The 18,361-nt window shown below is 45.6% G+C and overlaps 4 protein-coding genes across 6 annotated transcripts in view; 2 read left to right on the top strand and 2 right to left on the bottom strand.

Annotated features, from left to right (window-relative positions):
* Nucleotides 1-350: 350 nt before the first annotated feature.
* ndufb5 (NADH:ubiquinone oxidoreductase subunit B5) lies at nucleotides 351-3,358 on the bottom strand. Its single transcript, XM_062555403.1, has 6 exons — nucleotides 3,200-3,358; nucleotides 2,647-2,732; nucleotides 2,278-2,344; nucleotides 1,840-1,901; nucleotides 1,332-1,438; nucleotides 351-595 (listed from the first exon to the last, which is right to left on the bottom strand). The coding sequence occupies exons 1-6, from the start codon at nucleotides 3,315-3,317 to the stop codon at nucleotides 475-477; spliced, it is 561 nt and encodes a 186-aa protein (XP_062411387.1). The 5' UTR covers nucleotides 3,318-3,358; the 3' UTR covers nucleotides 351-474.
* A 228-nt stretch (nucleotides 3,359-3,586) lies between these two features.
* mrpl47 (mitochondrial ribosomal protein L47) lies at nucleotides 3,587-6,997 on the top strand. Its single transcript, XM_062555407.1, has 7 exons — nucleotides 3,587-3,743; nucleotides 3,900-4,027; nucleotides 4,550-4,610; nucleotides 4,708-4,804; nucleotides 5,283-5,413; nucleotides 5,666-5,761; nucleotides 6,075-6,997. The coding sequence occupies exons 1-7, from the start codon at nucleotides 3,613-3,615 to the stop codon at nucleotides 6,184-6,186; spliced, it is 756 nt and encodes a 251-aa protein (XP_062411391.1). The 5' UTR covers nucleotides 3,587-3,612; the 3' UTR covers nucleotides 6,187-6,997.
* On the bottom strand, nucleotides 6,906-15,601 carry actl6a (actin-like 6A). 2 transcript variants are annotated; one of them, XM_062555406.1, is made up of 14 exons: nucleotides 15,438-15,601; nucleotides 14,745-14,821; nucleotides 14,083-14,257; nucleotides 11,910-12,010; nucleotides 11,700-11,797; nucleotides 11,493-11,587; nucleotides 11,120-11,226; nucleotides 10,122-10,211; nucleotides 9,894-9,955; nucleotides 8,840-8,954; nucleotides 8,111-8,191; nucleotides 7,908-8,003; nucleotides 7,667-7,753; nucleotides 6,906-7,525 (listed from the first exon to the last, which is right to left on the bottom strand). In XM_062555406.1, the coding sequence occupies exons 1-14, from the start codon at nucleotides 15,460-15,462 to the stop codon at nucleotides 7,445-7,447; spliced, it is 1,290 nt and encodes a 429-aa protein (XP_062411390.1). In that variant the 5' UTR covers nucleotides 15,463-15,601; the 3' UTR covers nucleotides 6,906-7,444. The 2 variants fall into 2 exon arrangements, with proteins under 2 accessions (XP_062411390.1, XP_062411389.1); XM_062555405.1 differs by having other exon boundaries at nucleotides 11,105-11,226.
* An 876-nt stretch (nucleotides 15,602-16,477) lies between these two features.
* The window catches only part of LOC134102512 (guanine nucleotide-binding protein subunit beta-4-like), an 8,261-nt gene continuing 6,377 nt past the window's right edge, over nucleotides 16,478-18,361 (top strand). Inside the window, exon 1 of one of the 2 annotated variants that reach the window (XM_062556634.1) lies at nucleotides 16,478-16,565. The gene's annotated coding sequence lies outside the window, so the exon portion shown is untranslated. Of the gene's footprint in view, nucleotides 16,566-18,355 lie in introns of those variants that run through there. The other variant, XM_062556635.1, reaches the window with a different exon arrangement.

The following is an 18,361-nucleotide window of genomic DNA, read 5'->3' on the forward strand; positions in this document are numbered from 1 at the left end:
TATGAGAGCGATTCCCACAAAATTGTTTCCTGTTGCCCATCTCGTCACCAATCTACTGGCTAGGCTATTGGGTTCAGCACTAAACACCATGCATGTTATCAGGTGAATTCGACTTCATGTAGCCGCCTGCAGCCGTCTTAAGATGACAGCATACGTGATTATTTCTGAGATTCTGGTACGTTTTCAACCCTTTACGTCATACACAATTCCAGGTTGAAAGCGTATCAGAATCTCAGAAATAATCACGGATGCAGTCAGTTTAAGGCGGATGCAGACGGCTACATGAAGTCGAATCTCAGTACAGGCACAATGCAAATCAACACGTGGACTGAATGAATACGAGACGCTGGTTAAATAGTTGTTGCACACTTTAGTGATGCAGAGACAGAAAAAATAATCAGACAAATAGTATTTGCAGTATCAACACGGAGTTGTTGTCATTGTACAGGTGGGGCAGGGCCACGGGCGAGGGGTTCATTCGTCGGGAGCGGCCTTATGGCTGTTGTCGATCAGCGACTTGTCCAACGTCTCGTAGTGATACCACGGCCCGTCACCTTTCTGGCGCATCAGCCTTCTCACCTCCTTATGCATTGACCTGCAGGAACACACACACGCACTCAGAAACAGACCCTTAAACAGATACGGCACACATTCAGACACTAACCCTTAAACACATACGGCACACACCCTTAAATACACATGGTGCACACACGCACCCACCCTTAAATACACAATAAGCAGCCAGTGGAAATAGGCTATGTTCACGGAAGGCTGTTCAGGTACCTCATTTGTTTCCGCTGGAGCTAGGTGTGTTTGAACCTGCCGCTATTTTTAATTTAATTAGTGTAAATGTGTAGTGTAATTAGGTTGTTGCACCTAGTGAATCAGCATATTACCATGTAAAAAATGTATGTGCGTGTTAAAATTGTTATTACTGGGCAAACCATACCTTCAGTGTTGGAGTGAACATGTAAGGAACAAAATATAACAGAAGATGCAGTTACAACGCAGGTAACGCTCCACCGGAAACAAAGGTACCTGAACAGCCTTCGTGCATATAGCCTACTGCCGAGCCTGACCAAACCAAGGAGGACTGTATTACACTACAAGTGTGACTACAGTCTGTAAGAGAGTGGTTGTTGTTGTGAGAGAGAAAGAATGTGTGTGTGTATGAGTGCATGTGTGTGTGTCTGTGTGTCTGAGTGAGTGGAAATGTGTGTGACTATGAGGGTGTGTGTGAGTATGAGCGTGTGCGTCAGTGCATGTGTGTATGAGTATGTGAATGTGTGTCTGTGACGGTGTGTGTGAGTGTGTGTAGCAGGTTGCTGTACCTCATCTCCCCCTTCTCCTGCTCCAGATGGACCAGCGCCATCATCTTCTCGTAGTCTTTTTTCGGGTCGTCCAACAAGTTCCGTGAGATCCACCTAGTGATGGGATGCTGTGGGAGGAGAGCCTGGTTACTACGGCACGTTGCCATGGCAACAAACCCAGCTCACATAGTCCCACACAGGTCAAGTGGCTTTGGTCATGACACTATGAAGAGCTGAGATCTTGTTGAAGACCAACTCGTGCCATGTCCTAACCATGCACAATGTGAGCAAACATTAGCGATAAAATCCGTTTAATTACACTGTTTTCAGTTGGAGTGTCTCGACTGCAAGCGACGCGAGCAGCGCGATGCCATGCAACGTTTTGAGAGAACTTTTGTCGGATGCCCTGTTTCTATTTTCTTTCTCTTATATCCAACTGTTTGAATTGACTTCTCTTAACTCCAGGTCAGTGTGGGTCTCAGCGTTACACAGCAGCAGGGTTGACTAGATGCACAGAACTGGGTTTTACCTTGTAGTACTCCCAGTATTCAGGCTCATAGCCCTCTGGAATCTCAGCCAACTCGGCTTCTCCTGGAAATACATTATACAATACTGGATAAATAAAATGACAAATTACAAAATGTATATACACATTTGTACTCTCTCTCAGTCTTTACTATAATCAGATTGTAATTCAGCTTTCACAACAATCAATATCAAATGTCAAGATATACATTTCCTTAGCTTTCCCTGTGTTTACGTCAGAGTCTACCCTACGACATATGGTAGACAGGCAGCTATGGGTAAAAATCAAACTTTCCTTCAGATAACATCAAAGCCATTTCTGCCTACAATTAACCATATTTTGTCCCAACTTAATCTTAGTAGGACATAGGACTCCTTGGTTAACAGTTGGACAGTTTACAGTTAGTGTACAGTTTGACATGGGAAACCGTGTTGAGCTCACCAATAAACACGTTCACACAGGTCAGAAAAACCGCAACAGGTATACCCGTCAACAGAACGTAATATTTCTGAAAAAGAACAGACAACAAAAAGAAGACAAGTTCAGGTCTACTGGTGATGACAAAGCGAGGCTAGGGGATTTTTGTGGACCAGCTCTGTAGAACTGATCTGTAAATGCTTTCAGGTTTTCAGATTGATTAGGACAGTGGTTTACAATGATGTGTAATTGGATTACATTTTTGGTTGGCGGTGTGCCACTGGATATTTTTAATGTAAAAAATGTACCGTGGCTCAAAAAAGGATGAAACCACTGAATTAGCAAATGCCATGAGAGACGAGCAATGTGCTCAGAAGGCAAAGAATAGACTACCATGAGACGCAGGAATCTTCTGTCGTAGTAGTCAGTAGGTTTGATAACAAACATACTTTTCCCATGGCTCCCATAACGGACCACCGCTGGAAAAGAACAGGACGATACAGATTACAATCTTTTGAAGACAACATACCAGTCCAACGTACAACAAGACATACTCATACGTTAAAAACGATGTTACATACATCCCTGGTCGCAAAGTGGAGAATGTGGACGCTTCTATGCCAGTCAAAGTAGAGGCTGTCACCTCATATGAACTTGCCACTTTCAGCTAAACAAGCTCTCGACAGTTAGCACAATTTGTGGCTATGACTGCTAAATGACAAAGCCGGACAACGGTTCTCGTCTATTTCGATTGATAAGTGGATAGTTTGTAGGTCAGTTCACCGGCAAACGATTTACTAAGCCAGTAGCAGTTAGCCATGCAGCTAGCAAACACTGTCGTTAGCACTAGCACCTAAGGTACTTGTGAGGACTTGCAAGGTCACGATCAAAACAGACCTCCACTGCAACCAGTTTTGTTGCCGTGGTATTTGTATGTAATATTTACCCTTTTCCGTCCGTAGTGCAGACCCAGAGAGTAAAGTCCCAACGGGAAAGCCGCGTTTTAAAGGATTCAGTCTGGCTGCCAGAGCAGCAGCAGACCGCAGGACGCTCATGCCCACCATCGCTACTGAGGGCACACTTCCGCCACAGAGCAATATGATTGGTTATGTTCCCTGTGACTCCAGAAACGCCATATTTACTGTGGGAAAAATAAATACATTTTGCAAGTGGTTTGATTATCTGTGTGCTGGTAAACATGTTATTCTCTAAATTGACATTATTTGTTTAAATATATGATAATTCACTCACCAATTTAATTTTTTTTTAAAAAGAAAGAAAGAAAGAAAGAAAGGAATGACACATGAGTAGTGCATCCTGTGTTAAAGGAAGTCGCCCCCACCTGGTCACAGTTTCAAAATGGCTGCGACCTCTGCAGGACGCATCGCTGGATTATGCAGGCAATTTCAGCGTTGTGTGTCAATATCTTCATCTTTCAAATTACAGCAGACAGAATATTCGTCGTCCAGATGTACTAGTCTCTCACACAGGTAAAGGTTCAGAGATGTATTCGCATGAGTCAGTCTGATGCTTTTAGCGATGTGAAATTAGCTTGTTGTTAGCATAACGTTGCTGTTACAACAAGTGAAGTGTGAGACTCTCAAGTCGGTCCTCAGTCTCTTGGATTTTTTTGTTGTTTGTTTTAGGCTGAGCTCCTTCTCTCCTGTAGTGAAGCCGGTGCACTTCAGACTTTTCCATACATCTCAAAGCCGAAAAGGCCTGGAGGAATTCTTCGATCTTCCAGAGAACTGGGGCGAAGAAAAGGTCAAGTCCGGTATGTGACGTTCTGAATTAGTCACGTTGTGAAATGAAATGGAGTAGTTTTAAAATGGCATAATTCTTTCACACAAACATATGCACATTTGAGGGCGTTTGTGGGAGGTTACCAGGAATGCCATGCAGTTGGAGGTGCAAACTAACGCAGCATCACATTGAGATCACAGTGAGGAGCTGGCTCAAGGGTTGTAAAAGTGTTTTATCATGTTCATTTGTACTATGAAAGCACAGTTTGTATAGATAACTATAACGGGCTATTTGACGTCTTAAGCGCACTAAACATATCGGAGGGATGTCAAATGTTGAGTTACTCCAGTCTAGATTTTTTGACGTTGATCATTCCTAATCACTATCCAAAGTAGAGTGCCTGTTTCGAAGATAAAATCAACCATAAATCCGATATTGTTTACACCTTCAAGTGGTCTCTGACATACGTTTGTGTGAAAGAATAAGATTAGTAAATGAATGCATTTAGAAATGACACACACTGCGGTATGTTATATCATGGTTTGTCCCAAAGGTGCCCCATGGACAGGAAAACTGCTCCGGGCCAAAAGCAATGAGGATTTACACAAGTTGTGGTGAGTCAATCAGTGTGCCATATACCGCAGAATGCATGACCGACACACACACCTGCAGGGATGAGTGTGTCCTCTATATAACAGGTGTGTCTGACAGGTATGTTCTCCTGAAGGAGAAGAACATGTTGCTCACCAGCGAGCAGGAGTCCAAGAGGCAGCGCCTGCCCATGCCCAGCCCTGAGCGACTCAAAAAGGTGAGCACACACAACCTCACACACCCTCACATCTCGACTCCTGTTGCTCAGTAAGGAAAGTTAACACACACACACACACACACACACACACACACACACACACACACACACACACACACACATCAGGACTGCTGTTCAGTAAGGAGAGTACACACACACACACACACACTGTCACATCAGGATTGCTGTTGAGCAGAGCACACACCCCCACACTAGACCTGCTATTGTTCAGTAAGGAGAGTCAACACACATACACACCCCACATCAGACCTGCTGTTGTTCAGTAAGGTGTGTGTGTGTGTAAACTCTCATCAGAACTGCTGCTGTTCAGTAAGGAGACTTGGCCTACATGAATCTACTTTGGCCCTTGCTGTGTACAGGTGGAGTGGGCGATGATCAGGCTGTACTCCATTGTGCAGGAGAGAGAGCGTTAACACACACACACCTACCTCATGAATCTAACCCTTGTTGTGTACAGGTGGAGCGGTCGATGATCCGTCTGGACACCATCGTGCAGGAGAGAGAGGGAGCGCTGAGGCTGCTGCTGACCGGTCAGGAGCGGGGCCGGCCCGGGGCGTGGAGACGAGACGTCTTTGGACACGTCTACTGGTAATGAGAAATCTATGTTACTATGTCCTTGAAGATGGTTAGGAGATGTTTGCTGTGTGTGACAAAAAATGTTTTAGCTTAGAAACCACGTAACATTGTTTAGAGCACCTTTAAAGAGACAACCTGATTCCTTCATTAGTATTCTCTCTCACACACACACTCTCTTAATCCCTGTCCCATCATCATCAGTGGTGTTCTCGCAGTGACACACACACCTGCTGTATGTTAACTCCACCTGTGGTCTCCTTCCAGGTATCGTTTCAGAGAGCACCCCAGTCCCTGGCACTTGAACACCCGTTACAAGAAGAAACGGTTCTTCACACCAGCATTTGTTGAGCCATATGTCAGGTAAGAAGGGTCACATTCATGAATCATGACACACAGTAAACTGTTTTTTTATTATTCTTTTATGTTTTATTTGTTTGAGTGTTGTACTTAGAGAGCAAAGTTAAGTATTCCTTGTTTGTTTATGCAAACCTGGCCCAATAAAGCTGATTCTATTGATAAGGAGAAAGCAAAGTATGATTCTTTACTCTAAGTGCAGATAGTGCTACAACTGTCCTCGTCATATTAAATTATCCTTTCACTGTTATTACCTCAGATATGGCAGGTTGCATTGTTGATATTTGTGTGTGTGTGTGTGTGTGTGTGTTCGTTCCAGGCGGCGGCTGGAGAAGGGCCTGCGCGCCAAGGTCAGGAAGGAGCAGTCGGAGAAGAGGAAGGAGAAGCAGCTGGCAGAGCGCTTCCCCAAAGCATCGGCGCAGACGGCATGAGTGCCTCTTCAGAACCAGCACCAGAGGCAGCGGACCCACACCCACACCCCTCAGCACACAGACAGAACGTTCTCCAACCCCTGATCCGACACACAGAACATTCTCCAGACTTGGCCGTCTTGAGGTTGTTTACGCCAGACGTGTGGAGCTCAACTACTGTAGCACTTGTCCGTGCTAGTACAGCCTCTAGTAAAACCCTGTCGGCACACCAAGCTAAAGATTATCTGGGCTCTGAACTGGCACACTCTCCAGCCAGCAGAAACAGCTGCCCTACCTGGGCCAGACTTGGCTGTTTGGAGGTTTACTCTAGACTTGTGAGGCTCATAACCACTTTGTAACATGACTGTGTGCTATTGCAACCTCTAATAAAAACCTTTCCTGGACCAGGGGGGGTAGTCCAAGTTCGTGGTTTAGTGACAAACCTGGTTAAGTTAAGTAAACCTCCTAATAGAGGAGAATAAACAAAACAATTAATTGGGCTCTTGTTGGAAGAGGTTTACCACTTACAGTACTGAGTTAACTTTACTAGGTTTGTCACTGAACCACATACTTGGAATTACCCCACTGGTGGTCTTATAAAAGCCATTTCTGGCCAGAGGCTGTTGACTGGGCTGGTGGGCTGGCTGAAGCAGCTGGGGGCCTGTGTTAGCATTTGGGGGGGTCAGGGTTTATGTTGATGTTAAGAAGAGCAGAAGAGGAGTTATCGGTGTTCAGTCATACCAGTGAAAAGAGAAACATGTTTATTGGAGTTCTGTCTGATGTGAGATATGATTATGAGCATCTAAATAAATACAGGTGACTTTTTGTACAACAGCGGTCTGAGATTATTCTGTGTCAAATGTTCAAATTCAAAGGCATCGCGATAAAAACGTTTATTTTTTCAAAAAGACTAAACAGGGAAATCAAAAGACGGTTGCATCCTGACAAGTGACCGAGTTGAGGGATCAGTCGACAGTAACATAATACGTGGCTCACACAAGACCGGTTCTCACGGGACAGAACGGCCCGTCGCAGTTAATTCCGTCAGACCTGCCTCTCTTGAAAATGATCAGAGATCACAACACAGCATCTGGGCGTGTTTTAAGAAAATAGCAAAGACTCTAAAGAAAAAAGAAGGACTGGAATCTTGACTGATGTGTGTGTTTTTAAAAAACTATAAAACGGCGCGTCCTTGTGTAGTTCCTGAGCCCAGTACGGTGGGGGTGGACAAGCAGAGAGGTCTGTCGCGTTTTAAAGGCAGTAGTCATCTCCGTGGCGATCAGGGGCACTTCCTGTCTACACACTGCTTTCCGCCCTCCTCGTACTCCTGCTTCGAGATCCACATCTGCTGGAATGTTCCCTGCAGCACGCACACACACACACACACACACACACACGGCATGAAACACAAAATCAGAAGAGACTCCGAAGAAGAAATTCTTAACGCGGTGTCGTATATTTAGTGTTTTTTGTCTCCATTTGACCCCTGACCCCATCTTACCAGTGATGCCAGTATGGAGCCTCCGATCCAGGCGCTGAACCTGCGCTCCACTGTGGTGTTGTTGGCTATCAGCTTCAGACGCATACTCTGGAGAGAGACAAGGAGGGAGAGGGGGAGAGCGAGCACTTCATCAGAACAGCAGCGTGGGAGGCTGATATAGAGAAAGTGAGAGAGAAAAAGGAGAGTGTGTGTGTGTGTGTGTGTGTGTGTGTGTGTGTGTGTGTGTGTGTGTGTTGCTAACCGGTGGAGTCTTCTGTGACAGCTCCCTGGTGAGGCGATCGGTGAAGCCCTGAATGAGTGTGTTACCGCCAGTCACTACCACACTTCCGTATAGACCCTGAAACACAAACACAATCAATGAGCAGTTTCTGCTATAAAAGTCGAACTACAGGCCGAGTCCTCTGTAAGGGCTGCGTGGTCAGAGGTCCCAAATGGCGCACGTACCGGTCGGATGTCGATGTCGCACATGCCCACACTGGTGGTCACCACGTGTCCAACTCCCAGCATGGTGTTACCAGACAGGCCCTGTAGGGGGAGACAGAGTTAGTCTCACACCTCCTTTCCCAATAAGACACACACACACACACACACACACACACACACACACACACACACAGTGCTATAAGATACTCTTGTTCAGGGTTAACCACAGGAGGGACTTCGGTATTAGGCCCCACTCTGACCTGACACTCTAGAGAACCAACTCTGACCTGATGGAACACTCTAAGAGACCAACTCTGAACTGATGGAACACCCTGAGGAACCCACTCTAATCCAACACTTCTCCAAGGAACCCATTCTGACCTGACGACGCTACTCTAATGAACCCATTCTGACCTGACGTTGCGCTAAGAAACCCAATCTGAACTGATAGAACACTCTAAGGAACCCACTCCAACCTGACGCTACTCTTAGAAACACACTCTGACTAAGGGGGGCCCTCTCAACCGCTCTCCTCAATCCTCAGTCCTCCAGGTCCGTTCCCACTGATCTATAAAGAACACTGGATAGACTATCCCATTGTTACCGCCCCATCATTCGTTATCTAGATCAGTTGGAACAAGGACCGAGGAAGGAAGGGAGGATGTAAACAGTTAAATGAGAGAGCCCTCATGTCTCAGCCCTCTGGCCTTGGTTGGAGTGATCAGTAAGCCCTGCCTGCCCCTTGCTCACCTTGGCGTTGGAGGGGTCGAAAAGGCCCTCAGGGATCTTTAGCCGCTCCGATCCAAAGTCACAGTTATAGCCGTTAGGCAGCTCGTAATGCATGGTGGGCATTTGGGCCGCCACTCTGTAGAGGAACACACACACACACGATCAGACACACTGTGGAGCCAGGCAACGATCAGGTCAGAACCAAACTTATGTCAAACCCGTGCCTGAGTCAGCTGTAATAACACACACACACACACACACACACACACACACACACTACTGACAGAAACTAGAACAGTGACACAGAGGCTCTCACACACACACACACACACACACACTCAGAGTAGAAGAACTAGACTGCTACGGGTCAAAGAGGATCACACACTGCCTCTCTGACACACACACACACCTCTCAATCTTATTCTGCTCCTTTGATAATTCTTTCACTTTCTAATTGACCCACATTCAGAAGAGGCCATGCACGCACGCACACACACAAACGCACATACGCACGCACGCACGCACGCACACACACACACACACACACTCGCACACAAGGTAACTAGGCCAATAATGTGAGCTTAAGCTCCTATCCACAGGTGACCAGGTGGAAGCAGCTCTGGGGCCGTTTCCACTGCAAGAACTCGGGGTCGTTTAAGCAAGAACTCTGGGTAGTTTTCACAGGTTTATAACTCCATTTGGAACAGCTATTCTTAGGTACACCAATTCATTCCACTTGGAGACATTTATGTTTAAATCTAAATATAAGTTCTAAAACCAGCACAGCTGTTTTCAGACTCCAGTTTGGATCATTTGGATAATAGTAAGAATGTTTAGGTTACTGTGAGTCAACACATAAACAAACAACAAATGGACAAACAGACTGATGGACACACAAAAGGCCAGACACATCCCCTTATGAGAGGATCAACGTCACACAAGGATTAACATCACAGCATCTGTTCCATCCAAAAATGAAATGCATATGCACTCAGGAGACTCTCTCTGTGTGTGTGTGTGTGTGTGTGTGTGTGTGTGTGTGTGTGTGTCACGGTAAAGCAGCATCAGCTCTTACTGATCATCGTAAGGCGAGTCGGACACCTGCAGAACTGAGGCCTGGAAGTCCTGAATGACACACTGGGAGGACAAGAGAGAAACTCAGTCTTAGTCAGTCAGTTCACACAGAAACAACCACACAGCGTTCACATCATCACTGAGCTCTAACAGCAACCATCACATTAACAATTTATGTGTGTGTGTGTGTGTAACAAAAGTATGTGTGTGTGTGTGTGTGTACACTTACGTTACACATATAGTTGTGCCAGGAGCGTGTGACCTGAGGAAGCTTCTCCTTCTTCTTCCAACTGGGAGTAGAGCCCTCACGCACAGCATCCTGGAGATAAATGCTCACATTAGAGAGAGAGGGAGAGAGAAAGGGAAAAAAAGAGAGAGGACAGGGGGAGGGAGAGAGAAAGATAAAGATGAGAGAGAGAGAGAGAAGAGAAGATGAGAGAAAAGAAAAGGGAAGAAAGAGAAAAGAGAGAAAGAAAAATATGAGAGAGAAGAGAAGAGAGGGAGGGAGAGAAAGACAAAGATGAGAGAGAGACAGAGAAGAAGACAGGAGAGGAGAGGAGAGGGGAGAGCAAGAGAGAGAGAGAGCCACTGGACTTGATGGGAAATGACCCATGATACACATCACAGATGAGCATGAACACACTTCTCCAGTGTGGACCAGCCGTGACTATATTCCAGCCGTGCAGACAGGGACTGAGATTAGATTAGCACCAGCCACATGCTGCTACATTTCACACACAGAATGAGTTGCTATTGCTATTGAGTGGCTGGTGAATTTGACCATTCGTCTGTCAGTGGCTGGTAGATATTTACTTTTAAATAAAAATTAATTTAAAAAAGTACAAATTAATTAATTAAATTCACTTTTAAAATCAATTTCCAACTTTTGCATGTAGATGTTAATTAGCAACAGCTACACAACTAGACCAGAGTTAGCGTTAGTACACTAGCACACCCAGTTAGTGGTGGCTAACCCAACACACCCAGTTAGCGGTGGCTAATCCAACACGCACAGTTAGTGAAGCTAAGCTAACACATACAGTTAGTGAAGGCGTAAGTGTGAGTGAGTGTGAGTAAAATCCAAACCAAGGTGAGCATGCAAACACAGGATGTGATGTCAGCGTTACCTCTGACCCCTCCACCTCCGCCGCCTGTGGTCCGGCCCCCAACACCCCCCGACGGGCTAAAATGGAATGAAAGGTCGGCACTTACTTTGGCAGCTCTCACCTTTGAGGCGATCATGTACGGAGGCACGATCTCCACGCCGAGCTCCTGGAACAGCTCACGACACTGCATGCTCATGAAGTCTCCCGCCAATGGAGACTTCACAATGCCTGACCAACACACACACACACACACACACACACACACGCACACCAAATTAAAATGGCACAGCTCACCAAAATAACACACACCAAGAATTTTAGAGGATTTTTATTGTCTGCTATTCACCGTTTTCTGACGTTGACGTCTGTTGTCTGTGAATGAAATAAAACTACCTTGCCCTGCCTATTATTCACTCAAACTAAACTGACCCAACGCGATGAGAGGTAAGATCAGTGGGGGAGGGGGGTTAACGAGACAAGAAAGGAGCACTCACCTTGCTGCAGGACGTAGCCGTCGTGCACAGGGATCGCCGTGGTGTGTGTGGCGCCACTGTCCAGCACCAGACCCGTGGAACGCCCGTTGGCAAAGCTGACACACTCAGAGTCAAGGGAGGAAACACACACTGTTTGCGATTGTTTGCCTATGTTTGTGAATTTGAATGCACCTCTGGTGACACGGCCTCATCAGGCTGAAAGGATACGCTGACAGAACTGCAGTCTTGCACAGGAAGAAGGCGGGAATGTTGTAGTGCTCAAACATCAACTCGGTCAGCTTCTCACGCTTTGCTCTGGTGTTCCACTACACACACACACACACACACACACACACAATCAAAGTCAAAGTTCCACAGACACAGTTCCTCTCAAAAAGCTCAGAGGCAAAACCGTCGGAGAACGCTGTGAGAACTCACCGAGGCCTCGGACATGAGCACGGGGTGCAGACTGGGCTCCGACTTGAAATGCATCTTGTAGGTGTGGTCCAGAATGGCCTGGAAACTGTCCCAGTCTTCAACTGCACATGGAAACCAAACACACACACACACAGCCAAGCCGAGCAATCAGTACAAAAGCACATACACCACCATAACAAACACCAGCATAATAGCTAAATCCTAAAATCTAAAAACAACATTAACTTTTACACACACACACACACACACACACACACACACACACACACACACACACACACACACACACACACACACACACACACACACACACACACACACACACACACACACACACACACACACACACACACACACACACACACACACACACACACACACACACACACACACACACACACACACACACACACACACACACACACACACACACACACACACACACACACACACACACACACACACACACACACACACACACACACACACACACACACACACACACACACCAAAAGCTCCTGCGGCACTTCAATGCAATATCATACACAGAGCGAGTGGCAAGAGGTCACCACCAGGCAGAGTTACAGAGGTCAGGCTGAGTAAAGGAAGAAGCTTTCCACTGAGGAGACACGGCACTCAAAGAATCCTCCATAGATGCATGGGGTTCGTTTGTAATGCCAATATGGCCATAGTCGCAACACATATCCCGCCCCTTCCAGTATGCCTCGGTCTTTGGCATTATTTGCCCTCAATGGTGCCTTCCAGGCAGCGCTGCCTTCAAGGCACTACTCCCCTCAGTTTAGGGGTAGGATGAAGGTTGAGGGGGTTAGGGTTAGGAATAGGGTAAAGGTAGTGCATTTTAGGCTATGCTGCCTGGAAGGTGCCGTTGGGGGCAAAAAACACCATTGAGCGTATGCCTCCCTATTCACTTGAATAGGAAAATAGCTGCCCAATAACTGCCCAAAGTGACATGCAAGATGGCCACCCCGTGGGGGTCTTGCTTAACAGGTCTTTGGTAAAACATAGTTTATGCTTCATACGTAAATGCTTCATACATATAAATGGACACCTTTCCTTCATTTGTTAATCCGTTTTGTCCGTATCTGTAAGCTTGAAGTGAACAGACAAAAAAATGGATGAAATCAATGCAGAAAACAGACGGAAGCTCCATTCACATTCTAATGTTGAGAATAAATAAGGCTTTAGAGAGAGCAGGGGGAGTCAACAAGGAGAACGGAGTGAAACTAAGTGAGATGCAAGTTAGAACTGTGAGGGCCGACTGCTGAGTTTTCAACGAACAAGACAAGAGACAAAGTGGAGAAATTGCTCCTTTTTCTTACGAAACGACACTGAGGGGCTAAGCTATAATTGGTGTCCATCTCATCTTCTACGTCTGTACCCAACCAGGCCAGGACTCCAAGGAAAGCAGCCAATAATAATCTGCTCTCTGAGGTAAAGACTCGAAGAAAACCAGCCAATAATAATCTGATCTCTACGGCAAAAGGTTTCTAGAACACTTCGCTGCCAATCATGCTACAAAGCTGCACTGAATGTCACAAAGTGAAAGACGCCAAAGACAAATAAAAAATAAAAGAAAAACACGAACAAGCAGGAGACAGCCTTGCCTATAGCCTAGATAAAGCCTACAGCCCTGATAAAGACAAGAGACTACAGCCCTAATATAGCCTACGGTACAGATCCTGTACTCACACAGCCTACAGCCACAGACGTACACAGCCATGATCCAACCCACAATCCTACTGCAGCCTACAGTCCAGCTACAGCTAAAGCTGTTCCAAGACGTTCAATGTCCATGAACACATGGCCTTCCAGCACCATGGACAGCTATGTCTTGGCCTGACCGATCCTCCCAGCCCAACTATAAACACACCTCTCTTCATCCTCTGAGCATAAACCTCTTCATCAAACACCAGACTACACGAAGACATTTTCCAGCCTCTGTTATTCTCTGCATTCATTTTGTCCGTTACAAGCTTACTAACGGGAGTCCGTTACAAGCTTACAATGTAAGCTTATATTACAAATGTGGACAAAATGGATCAACATATGAAACATATCCATTCACATATGAAGAGTGATCATAAACTAAGCTTTAGAGACTGTGTGTAGACAAGCAGATGCATTAGAGGGCTATAAAGACAAGCAGACGTACTCATGCCGTTTTTGAGGGGGGACATGACCTCCATGTTTTCTCGGGGCACACGGAGCTGGTTGGTGTCAATGTAGTAGGTGGTGCCACTCTGCTTGGTCTTCTCCCCGTCCGTCTCCATGGGGACAGTGCCATCCTCCCGGTCAACCGTCGCTCCAATCACCGTCGGAAAGTCCGCCTAAAAGCAGAAACAAAATATGACAAATCAGCTGGCTATGTGTCACCCCAAACTCAGCTGTCCCAGCCCAAAGTCTGGGCCCCAGACTCAAACTGATATTCCTCATCCCCGTCAGCTATGATGCTGATGATGAAGCTGATCAGACCTGGCCTCTAGATGAGATATATTAGTCTCCCTTCACTGAGTGCCACTTCCCTACATTTCCCGTAGGATGACTAAAGTAGGTCTATGTATGTATCCCCATCTTATCCATCTATTTATATATCCATACTTCACTCCATTCCCCACCCATGAACAGGTGAGGAGCTGGAAACAAAACTCAGCTCCAGGGCCGCGTAAAGGTTCAGCTTGTGACTTTAAAATAATGGCCTCCTTATGTTCTCCTCTACTGCTCAACAGTCTTGCTCTACCGAGGTGTACACCGAATGGATGTCTACTCATCTAGCCGAAGTCAGGGTTGAGCTGGCGGGGGGTGTGCCGGTCTTACCTTAGGGCAGTCCTCCCCAGCATATCCTGCGCGCACCGTGTACGAGCCGATGTCAAACACAAGCGCTCCGACCTCATCTACACAAAAACACAAACACACCATCATGCTCCGATCTCATCTACACAAAAAACACAAACATACGATCATATATCACAAGGTTCGTTTGGGGAACTCAAAGTTGACTCGTAGTTAAGTTAACTTTGTTCAACTCAGTTTAGTGTCATTATCGGCACTGATCTATAAAGTTCACATAGTTCATCAGTCATGTATGAAGATACAAGATGTCAGTGAGTTTTAAAGACAAGCACATGTTGACGTATCAATCTCGGTAACAAAAGACTACATTCAAAGGAATTCAATTTCACAGAAAACAACAAGAACCAAACGTTAACGTTAGGGTCATTCATTCGTATTAGCATACAGCCGCTAACGACTAGCTAACGGTAGCGGTCTTTCACTAGTGTATTCCCTTGAAGTGTTTTACACCTTTATTCGTGTAAAGAATTACGGTTTTTCTTCTTCTTAGTGTAATATACATGTAACGTGCAACTCAATAGACTCGCTTTGTTTAAACAGTCTTACTATAAACTAGCATTAGCTAACAACTTAGCTTGTGTGCTAGCGTTATAAGACATTGGACCACTACAACGTGGCGCGCTCATTCATTTCGCTACATTAATAAATGATACCTACCGCCTCCGTACACCCCGCCACTCATCCTCTAAGCACCTAGATGCAAAGAACTATCACTGGTTTATAAACGCAACCGGTGAGGCAGATCTCAAAAGCGGCTAACGTTAATCACAACAAAGAAATGAATTAAATTTGGTCAACCTAGTCCGCGCCACTGTCTGTCCCTGTAGTAGCCAATGAAATGAAAGTATTTAAGTAGCTCCGCCTTAAAACCGGTCGTCACAGACAAGTTAGGTTGAGATCAAAGCCATCAAAGCCATCGATATCGATGGCTTTGGTTGAGATATCAGAGGACTTTTGAGGACTGAAATTTTAGATTTTCTGTATGCGTGTTTGTTGCCTACAAATTATTCAAAGTACAGCGAGACATTTGAAGTACAAATCATTGTATGCTATCATCATTAATCTATTTTAGCTACACCCTCAAATTAAATATAACCTTCACTATTTCACAAAACGTGATGTAGCCTAGGACAAATTTGCCTTAAATTACCCCTGAACACATACTGTACCAAAACCAATTAATTTGAATTAAGGCCCCCTTAATTTGTAAAACAGGTCCTTACTTTTACTTTTACTTTAATAGCCGTTTTAAGATGTGAGTGTGAGTGACGGGTGAGTACGGGTAAATTCAGTAGGCTTTTCTTCTTAATCAACCAATCTATGCACATTTCTGCTTCAAAACTAGCCTACTTAATTATAGAAGCTTTAAAGGTCAAATGTAAGAAGAATGTAAAAATGTAATAAGGGGTGGAATTAAAGAGTTTTGTTTCGTAGTCAAGTCAAGTCAAGTCATTTTATTTATAGCGCATTTCACGTGCCTTAATTAGCTATAAAACAAGCCATCTGGTGATTATTAAATAGCACCATTTATCCAATTTGGGCACTGACCGTGTCTGACAGGGGACATTTAAAAAATGTTTTTTTAAAAAGCCAGGACCGGTGTGGGCTAGTAGGCTACGTGTGCGCCGAATAGCGGTCCCTTTAAGAGCCGTCCACCACATGAGACTACTCGATTCCCAGGGCGCTTGTGAGGTATACGCGGCCAACCATCACAACCTCGCACAGTACCAGAGCGCAGCAGACGGGAGCATAAAATCTTCTTCTGTCTTATGACCAGCGGACACAGTGAGTTGTTCACATTAGATCTTCATTTGTGGATGTATGTTGTGAAGTGTTTGCAAATATGTGGACTACATAGGTTTACCACCTGTGGTGCTCACTGCTCATGCGGCACACGAAGATGGTGCAGTTTTTAGGATGCGCTATTACCAAGGTCCCTGCTTACTGAAATCTGTTATATCCAACTAAATCCGTGGAAAACAAGAGAAATCGTCCCGTTCCTGTCGACAGTCACTGCTCTAATTGTGAAACTGATTTTCTGCAGAGTTTGTCCGACTGACTGATGCAAGTCTTGTGGAGGATCTTTGGTAATTAAACCAGACCCACGGCGCGATAGTGTTGGAGTTACCAAGGACTTTATACTTTCCTCTGGACGTGAGCTGTGGTTTGCTGATGGTTCTCGTGGGTTTGAAGTTTCTCTTGTTTCTGTCGTTTCTTTATTATCTGGTTCTGCTGAGTCTCCATCTTCAGTAGAGCTCACTATTTTGACGCGGAAACTTTTATCGTGATGTGCGCGCGTGCGTGTGTGTGTGTGTTTGTGTGTGTGTGTGTGTGTGTGTGTGCGTGCGCGCGTGCGTGCGTCTGTGTCTGTGTGTTTATCAGTGTAATGATAACGGTGATTCCATGAGCTGCCAGGGTGTCAGGCTGTTGTTTGGGACCAATAATAGCCCAGCACTGTGTCTGAAGAGGAGACCAGCGTTTTTGGCGTCGCGGGTCGGATGCCAGGATGCACAAGGGAAAACATGGACACATCCTAAGCATGTTACCCAACACGTTAGTGTGGAAATAGGAATGAAGCAACTACTTATTTTCCAACCAGACAATGAAATGGTCGTATTGAGACTAAAGTGTGGTGTGCTGTTTGCCTAAATCTAGACGCAGTGTGCTGTCACTTAAGGTCCCATTTAAATGCCCCGCTGTCGCCAGTGCCTGACCAGTCTATCTGAAGGGAGATCAGGAGTCAGAAACAGAATGGGTATTTGGTTTTGGTTATGGTTATGGTGATGGACGGTGATGGTGATGGTGATGGTGATGGTTGTGGTTGTGGTTGTGGTTGTGGTTATGGATATGGATATGGTTATGGTTGTGGTGATAGTTATGATTGTGGTTATGGTAATGGCAATGTGATGGTCTTGGTGATTGTTATGGTTGTGATTTTGGTTATGGTTGTGGTGATGGTGATGGTTGTGATTGTAGTGATGGTTATGGGTGTGGTGATGGTGATTTCTAAGGGATCTGTTGTGTGTCTTTATCACTGTTTAGCACTGTTGTTTAGCAGCTTCATCCATGTAACTCTGCCATATGACCCACGAAAGGACAAAGCAGACTGACTGACAGAAACATAAAATAAAACACTTGGTGCATTACAAGAGGAAATCAGTGTTTTGCCATTTCCTCTTTTTCTTTCGGTTTACACATTTTAGAAAGCCACACAATCTAAAAACCTGTCAAACTGAGCTGAGCCTCATACCCATCTGTGAAAGACACACTGCATGAAGGGTGATGTGTATGTGTCATCTGTCTCAGTGTGTGTGTTTGTGTGTGTGTGTGTGTGTGTGTGTGTGTGTGTGTGTGTGTGTGTGTGTGTGTGTGTGTTGGGGGGGGGGGTAGTTGTCAAGTGAAATTAGTGAGGGAAGAAGGGACACAGGTTGTGGGGGAGGTGATGAGGATGGTGATGAAGGAGACCAGCCTCATACTCCGAGTCTATTTTTAGCCACAGCAGCGTGCGTTCAGAAGGGTCCCACTGGGGTGCTATTTTTAGCTGCGCTCAGAGGCTGCCTCCCCTGCGCCCTCCTGCCAAT

Source organism: Sardina pilchardus, chromosome 15 (genome assembly GCF_963854185.1).
Source record: "Sardina pilchardus chromosome 15, fSarPil1.1, whole genome shotgun sequence".
NCBI lineage: Eukaryota > Metazoa > Chordata > Actinopteri > Clupeiformes > Clupeidae > Sardina > Sardina pilchardus.

What these genes read in the sequence shown, in the direction of transcription:
- ndufb5 (XM_062555403.1), bottom strand. Translation starts at nt 3,317, where the DNA reads ATGGTGGGCATGAGCGTCCTGCGGTCTGCTGCTGCTCTGGCAGCCAGA. An exon ending in TGCACTACGGACGGAAAAGG is followed by an intron (nt 2,733 to 3,199) that starts GTAAATATTACA and finishes GTTCTTTTCCAG; the next exon opens with CGGTGGTCCGTTATGGGAGC. An exon ending in CAGGAGAAGGGGGAGATGAG is followed by an intron (nt 596 to 1,331) that starts GTACAGCAACCT and finishes GTGTTCCTGCAG; the next exon opens with GTCAATGCATAAGGAGGTGA.
- actl6a (XM_062555405.1), bottom strand. Translation starts at nt 15,462, where the DNA reads ATGAGTGGCGGGGTGTACGGAGGCG. An exon ending in CCCCCTCAAAAACGGCATGA is followed by an intron (nt 12,011 to 14,082) that starts GTACGTCTGCTT and finishes TTCCATGTGCAG; the next exon opens with TTGAAGACTGGGACAGTTTC. An exon ending in GACTCGCCTTACGATGATCA is followed by an intron (nt 8,955 to 9,893) that starts GTAAGAGCTGAT and finishes GTTCCTCTACAG; the next exon opens with AGTGGCGGCCCAAATGCCCA.
- mrpl47 (XM_062555407.1), top strand. Translation starts at nt 3,613, where the DNA reads ATGGCTGCGACCTCTGCAGGACGCATCGCTGGATTATGCAGGCAATTT. An exon ending in GAGGATTTACACAAGTTGTG is followed by an intron (nt 4,611 to 4,707) that starts GTGAGTCAATCA and finishes TGTGTCTGACAG; the next exon opens with GTATGTTCTCCTGAAGGAGA. An exon ending in GTCTTTGGACACGTCTACTG is followed by an intron (nt 5,414 to 5,665) that starts GTAATGAGAAAT and finishes GTCTCCTTCCAG; the next exon opens with GTATCGTTTCAGAGAGCACC.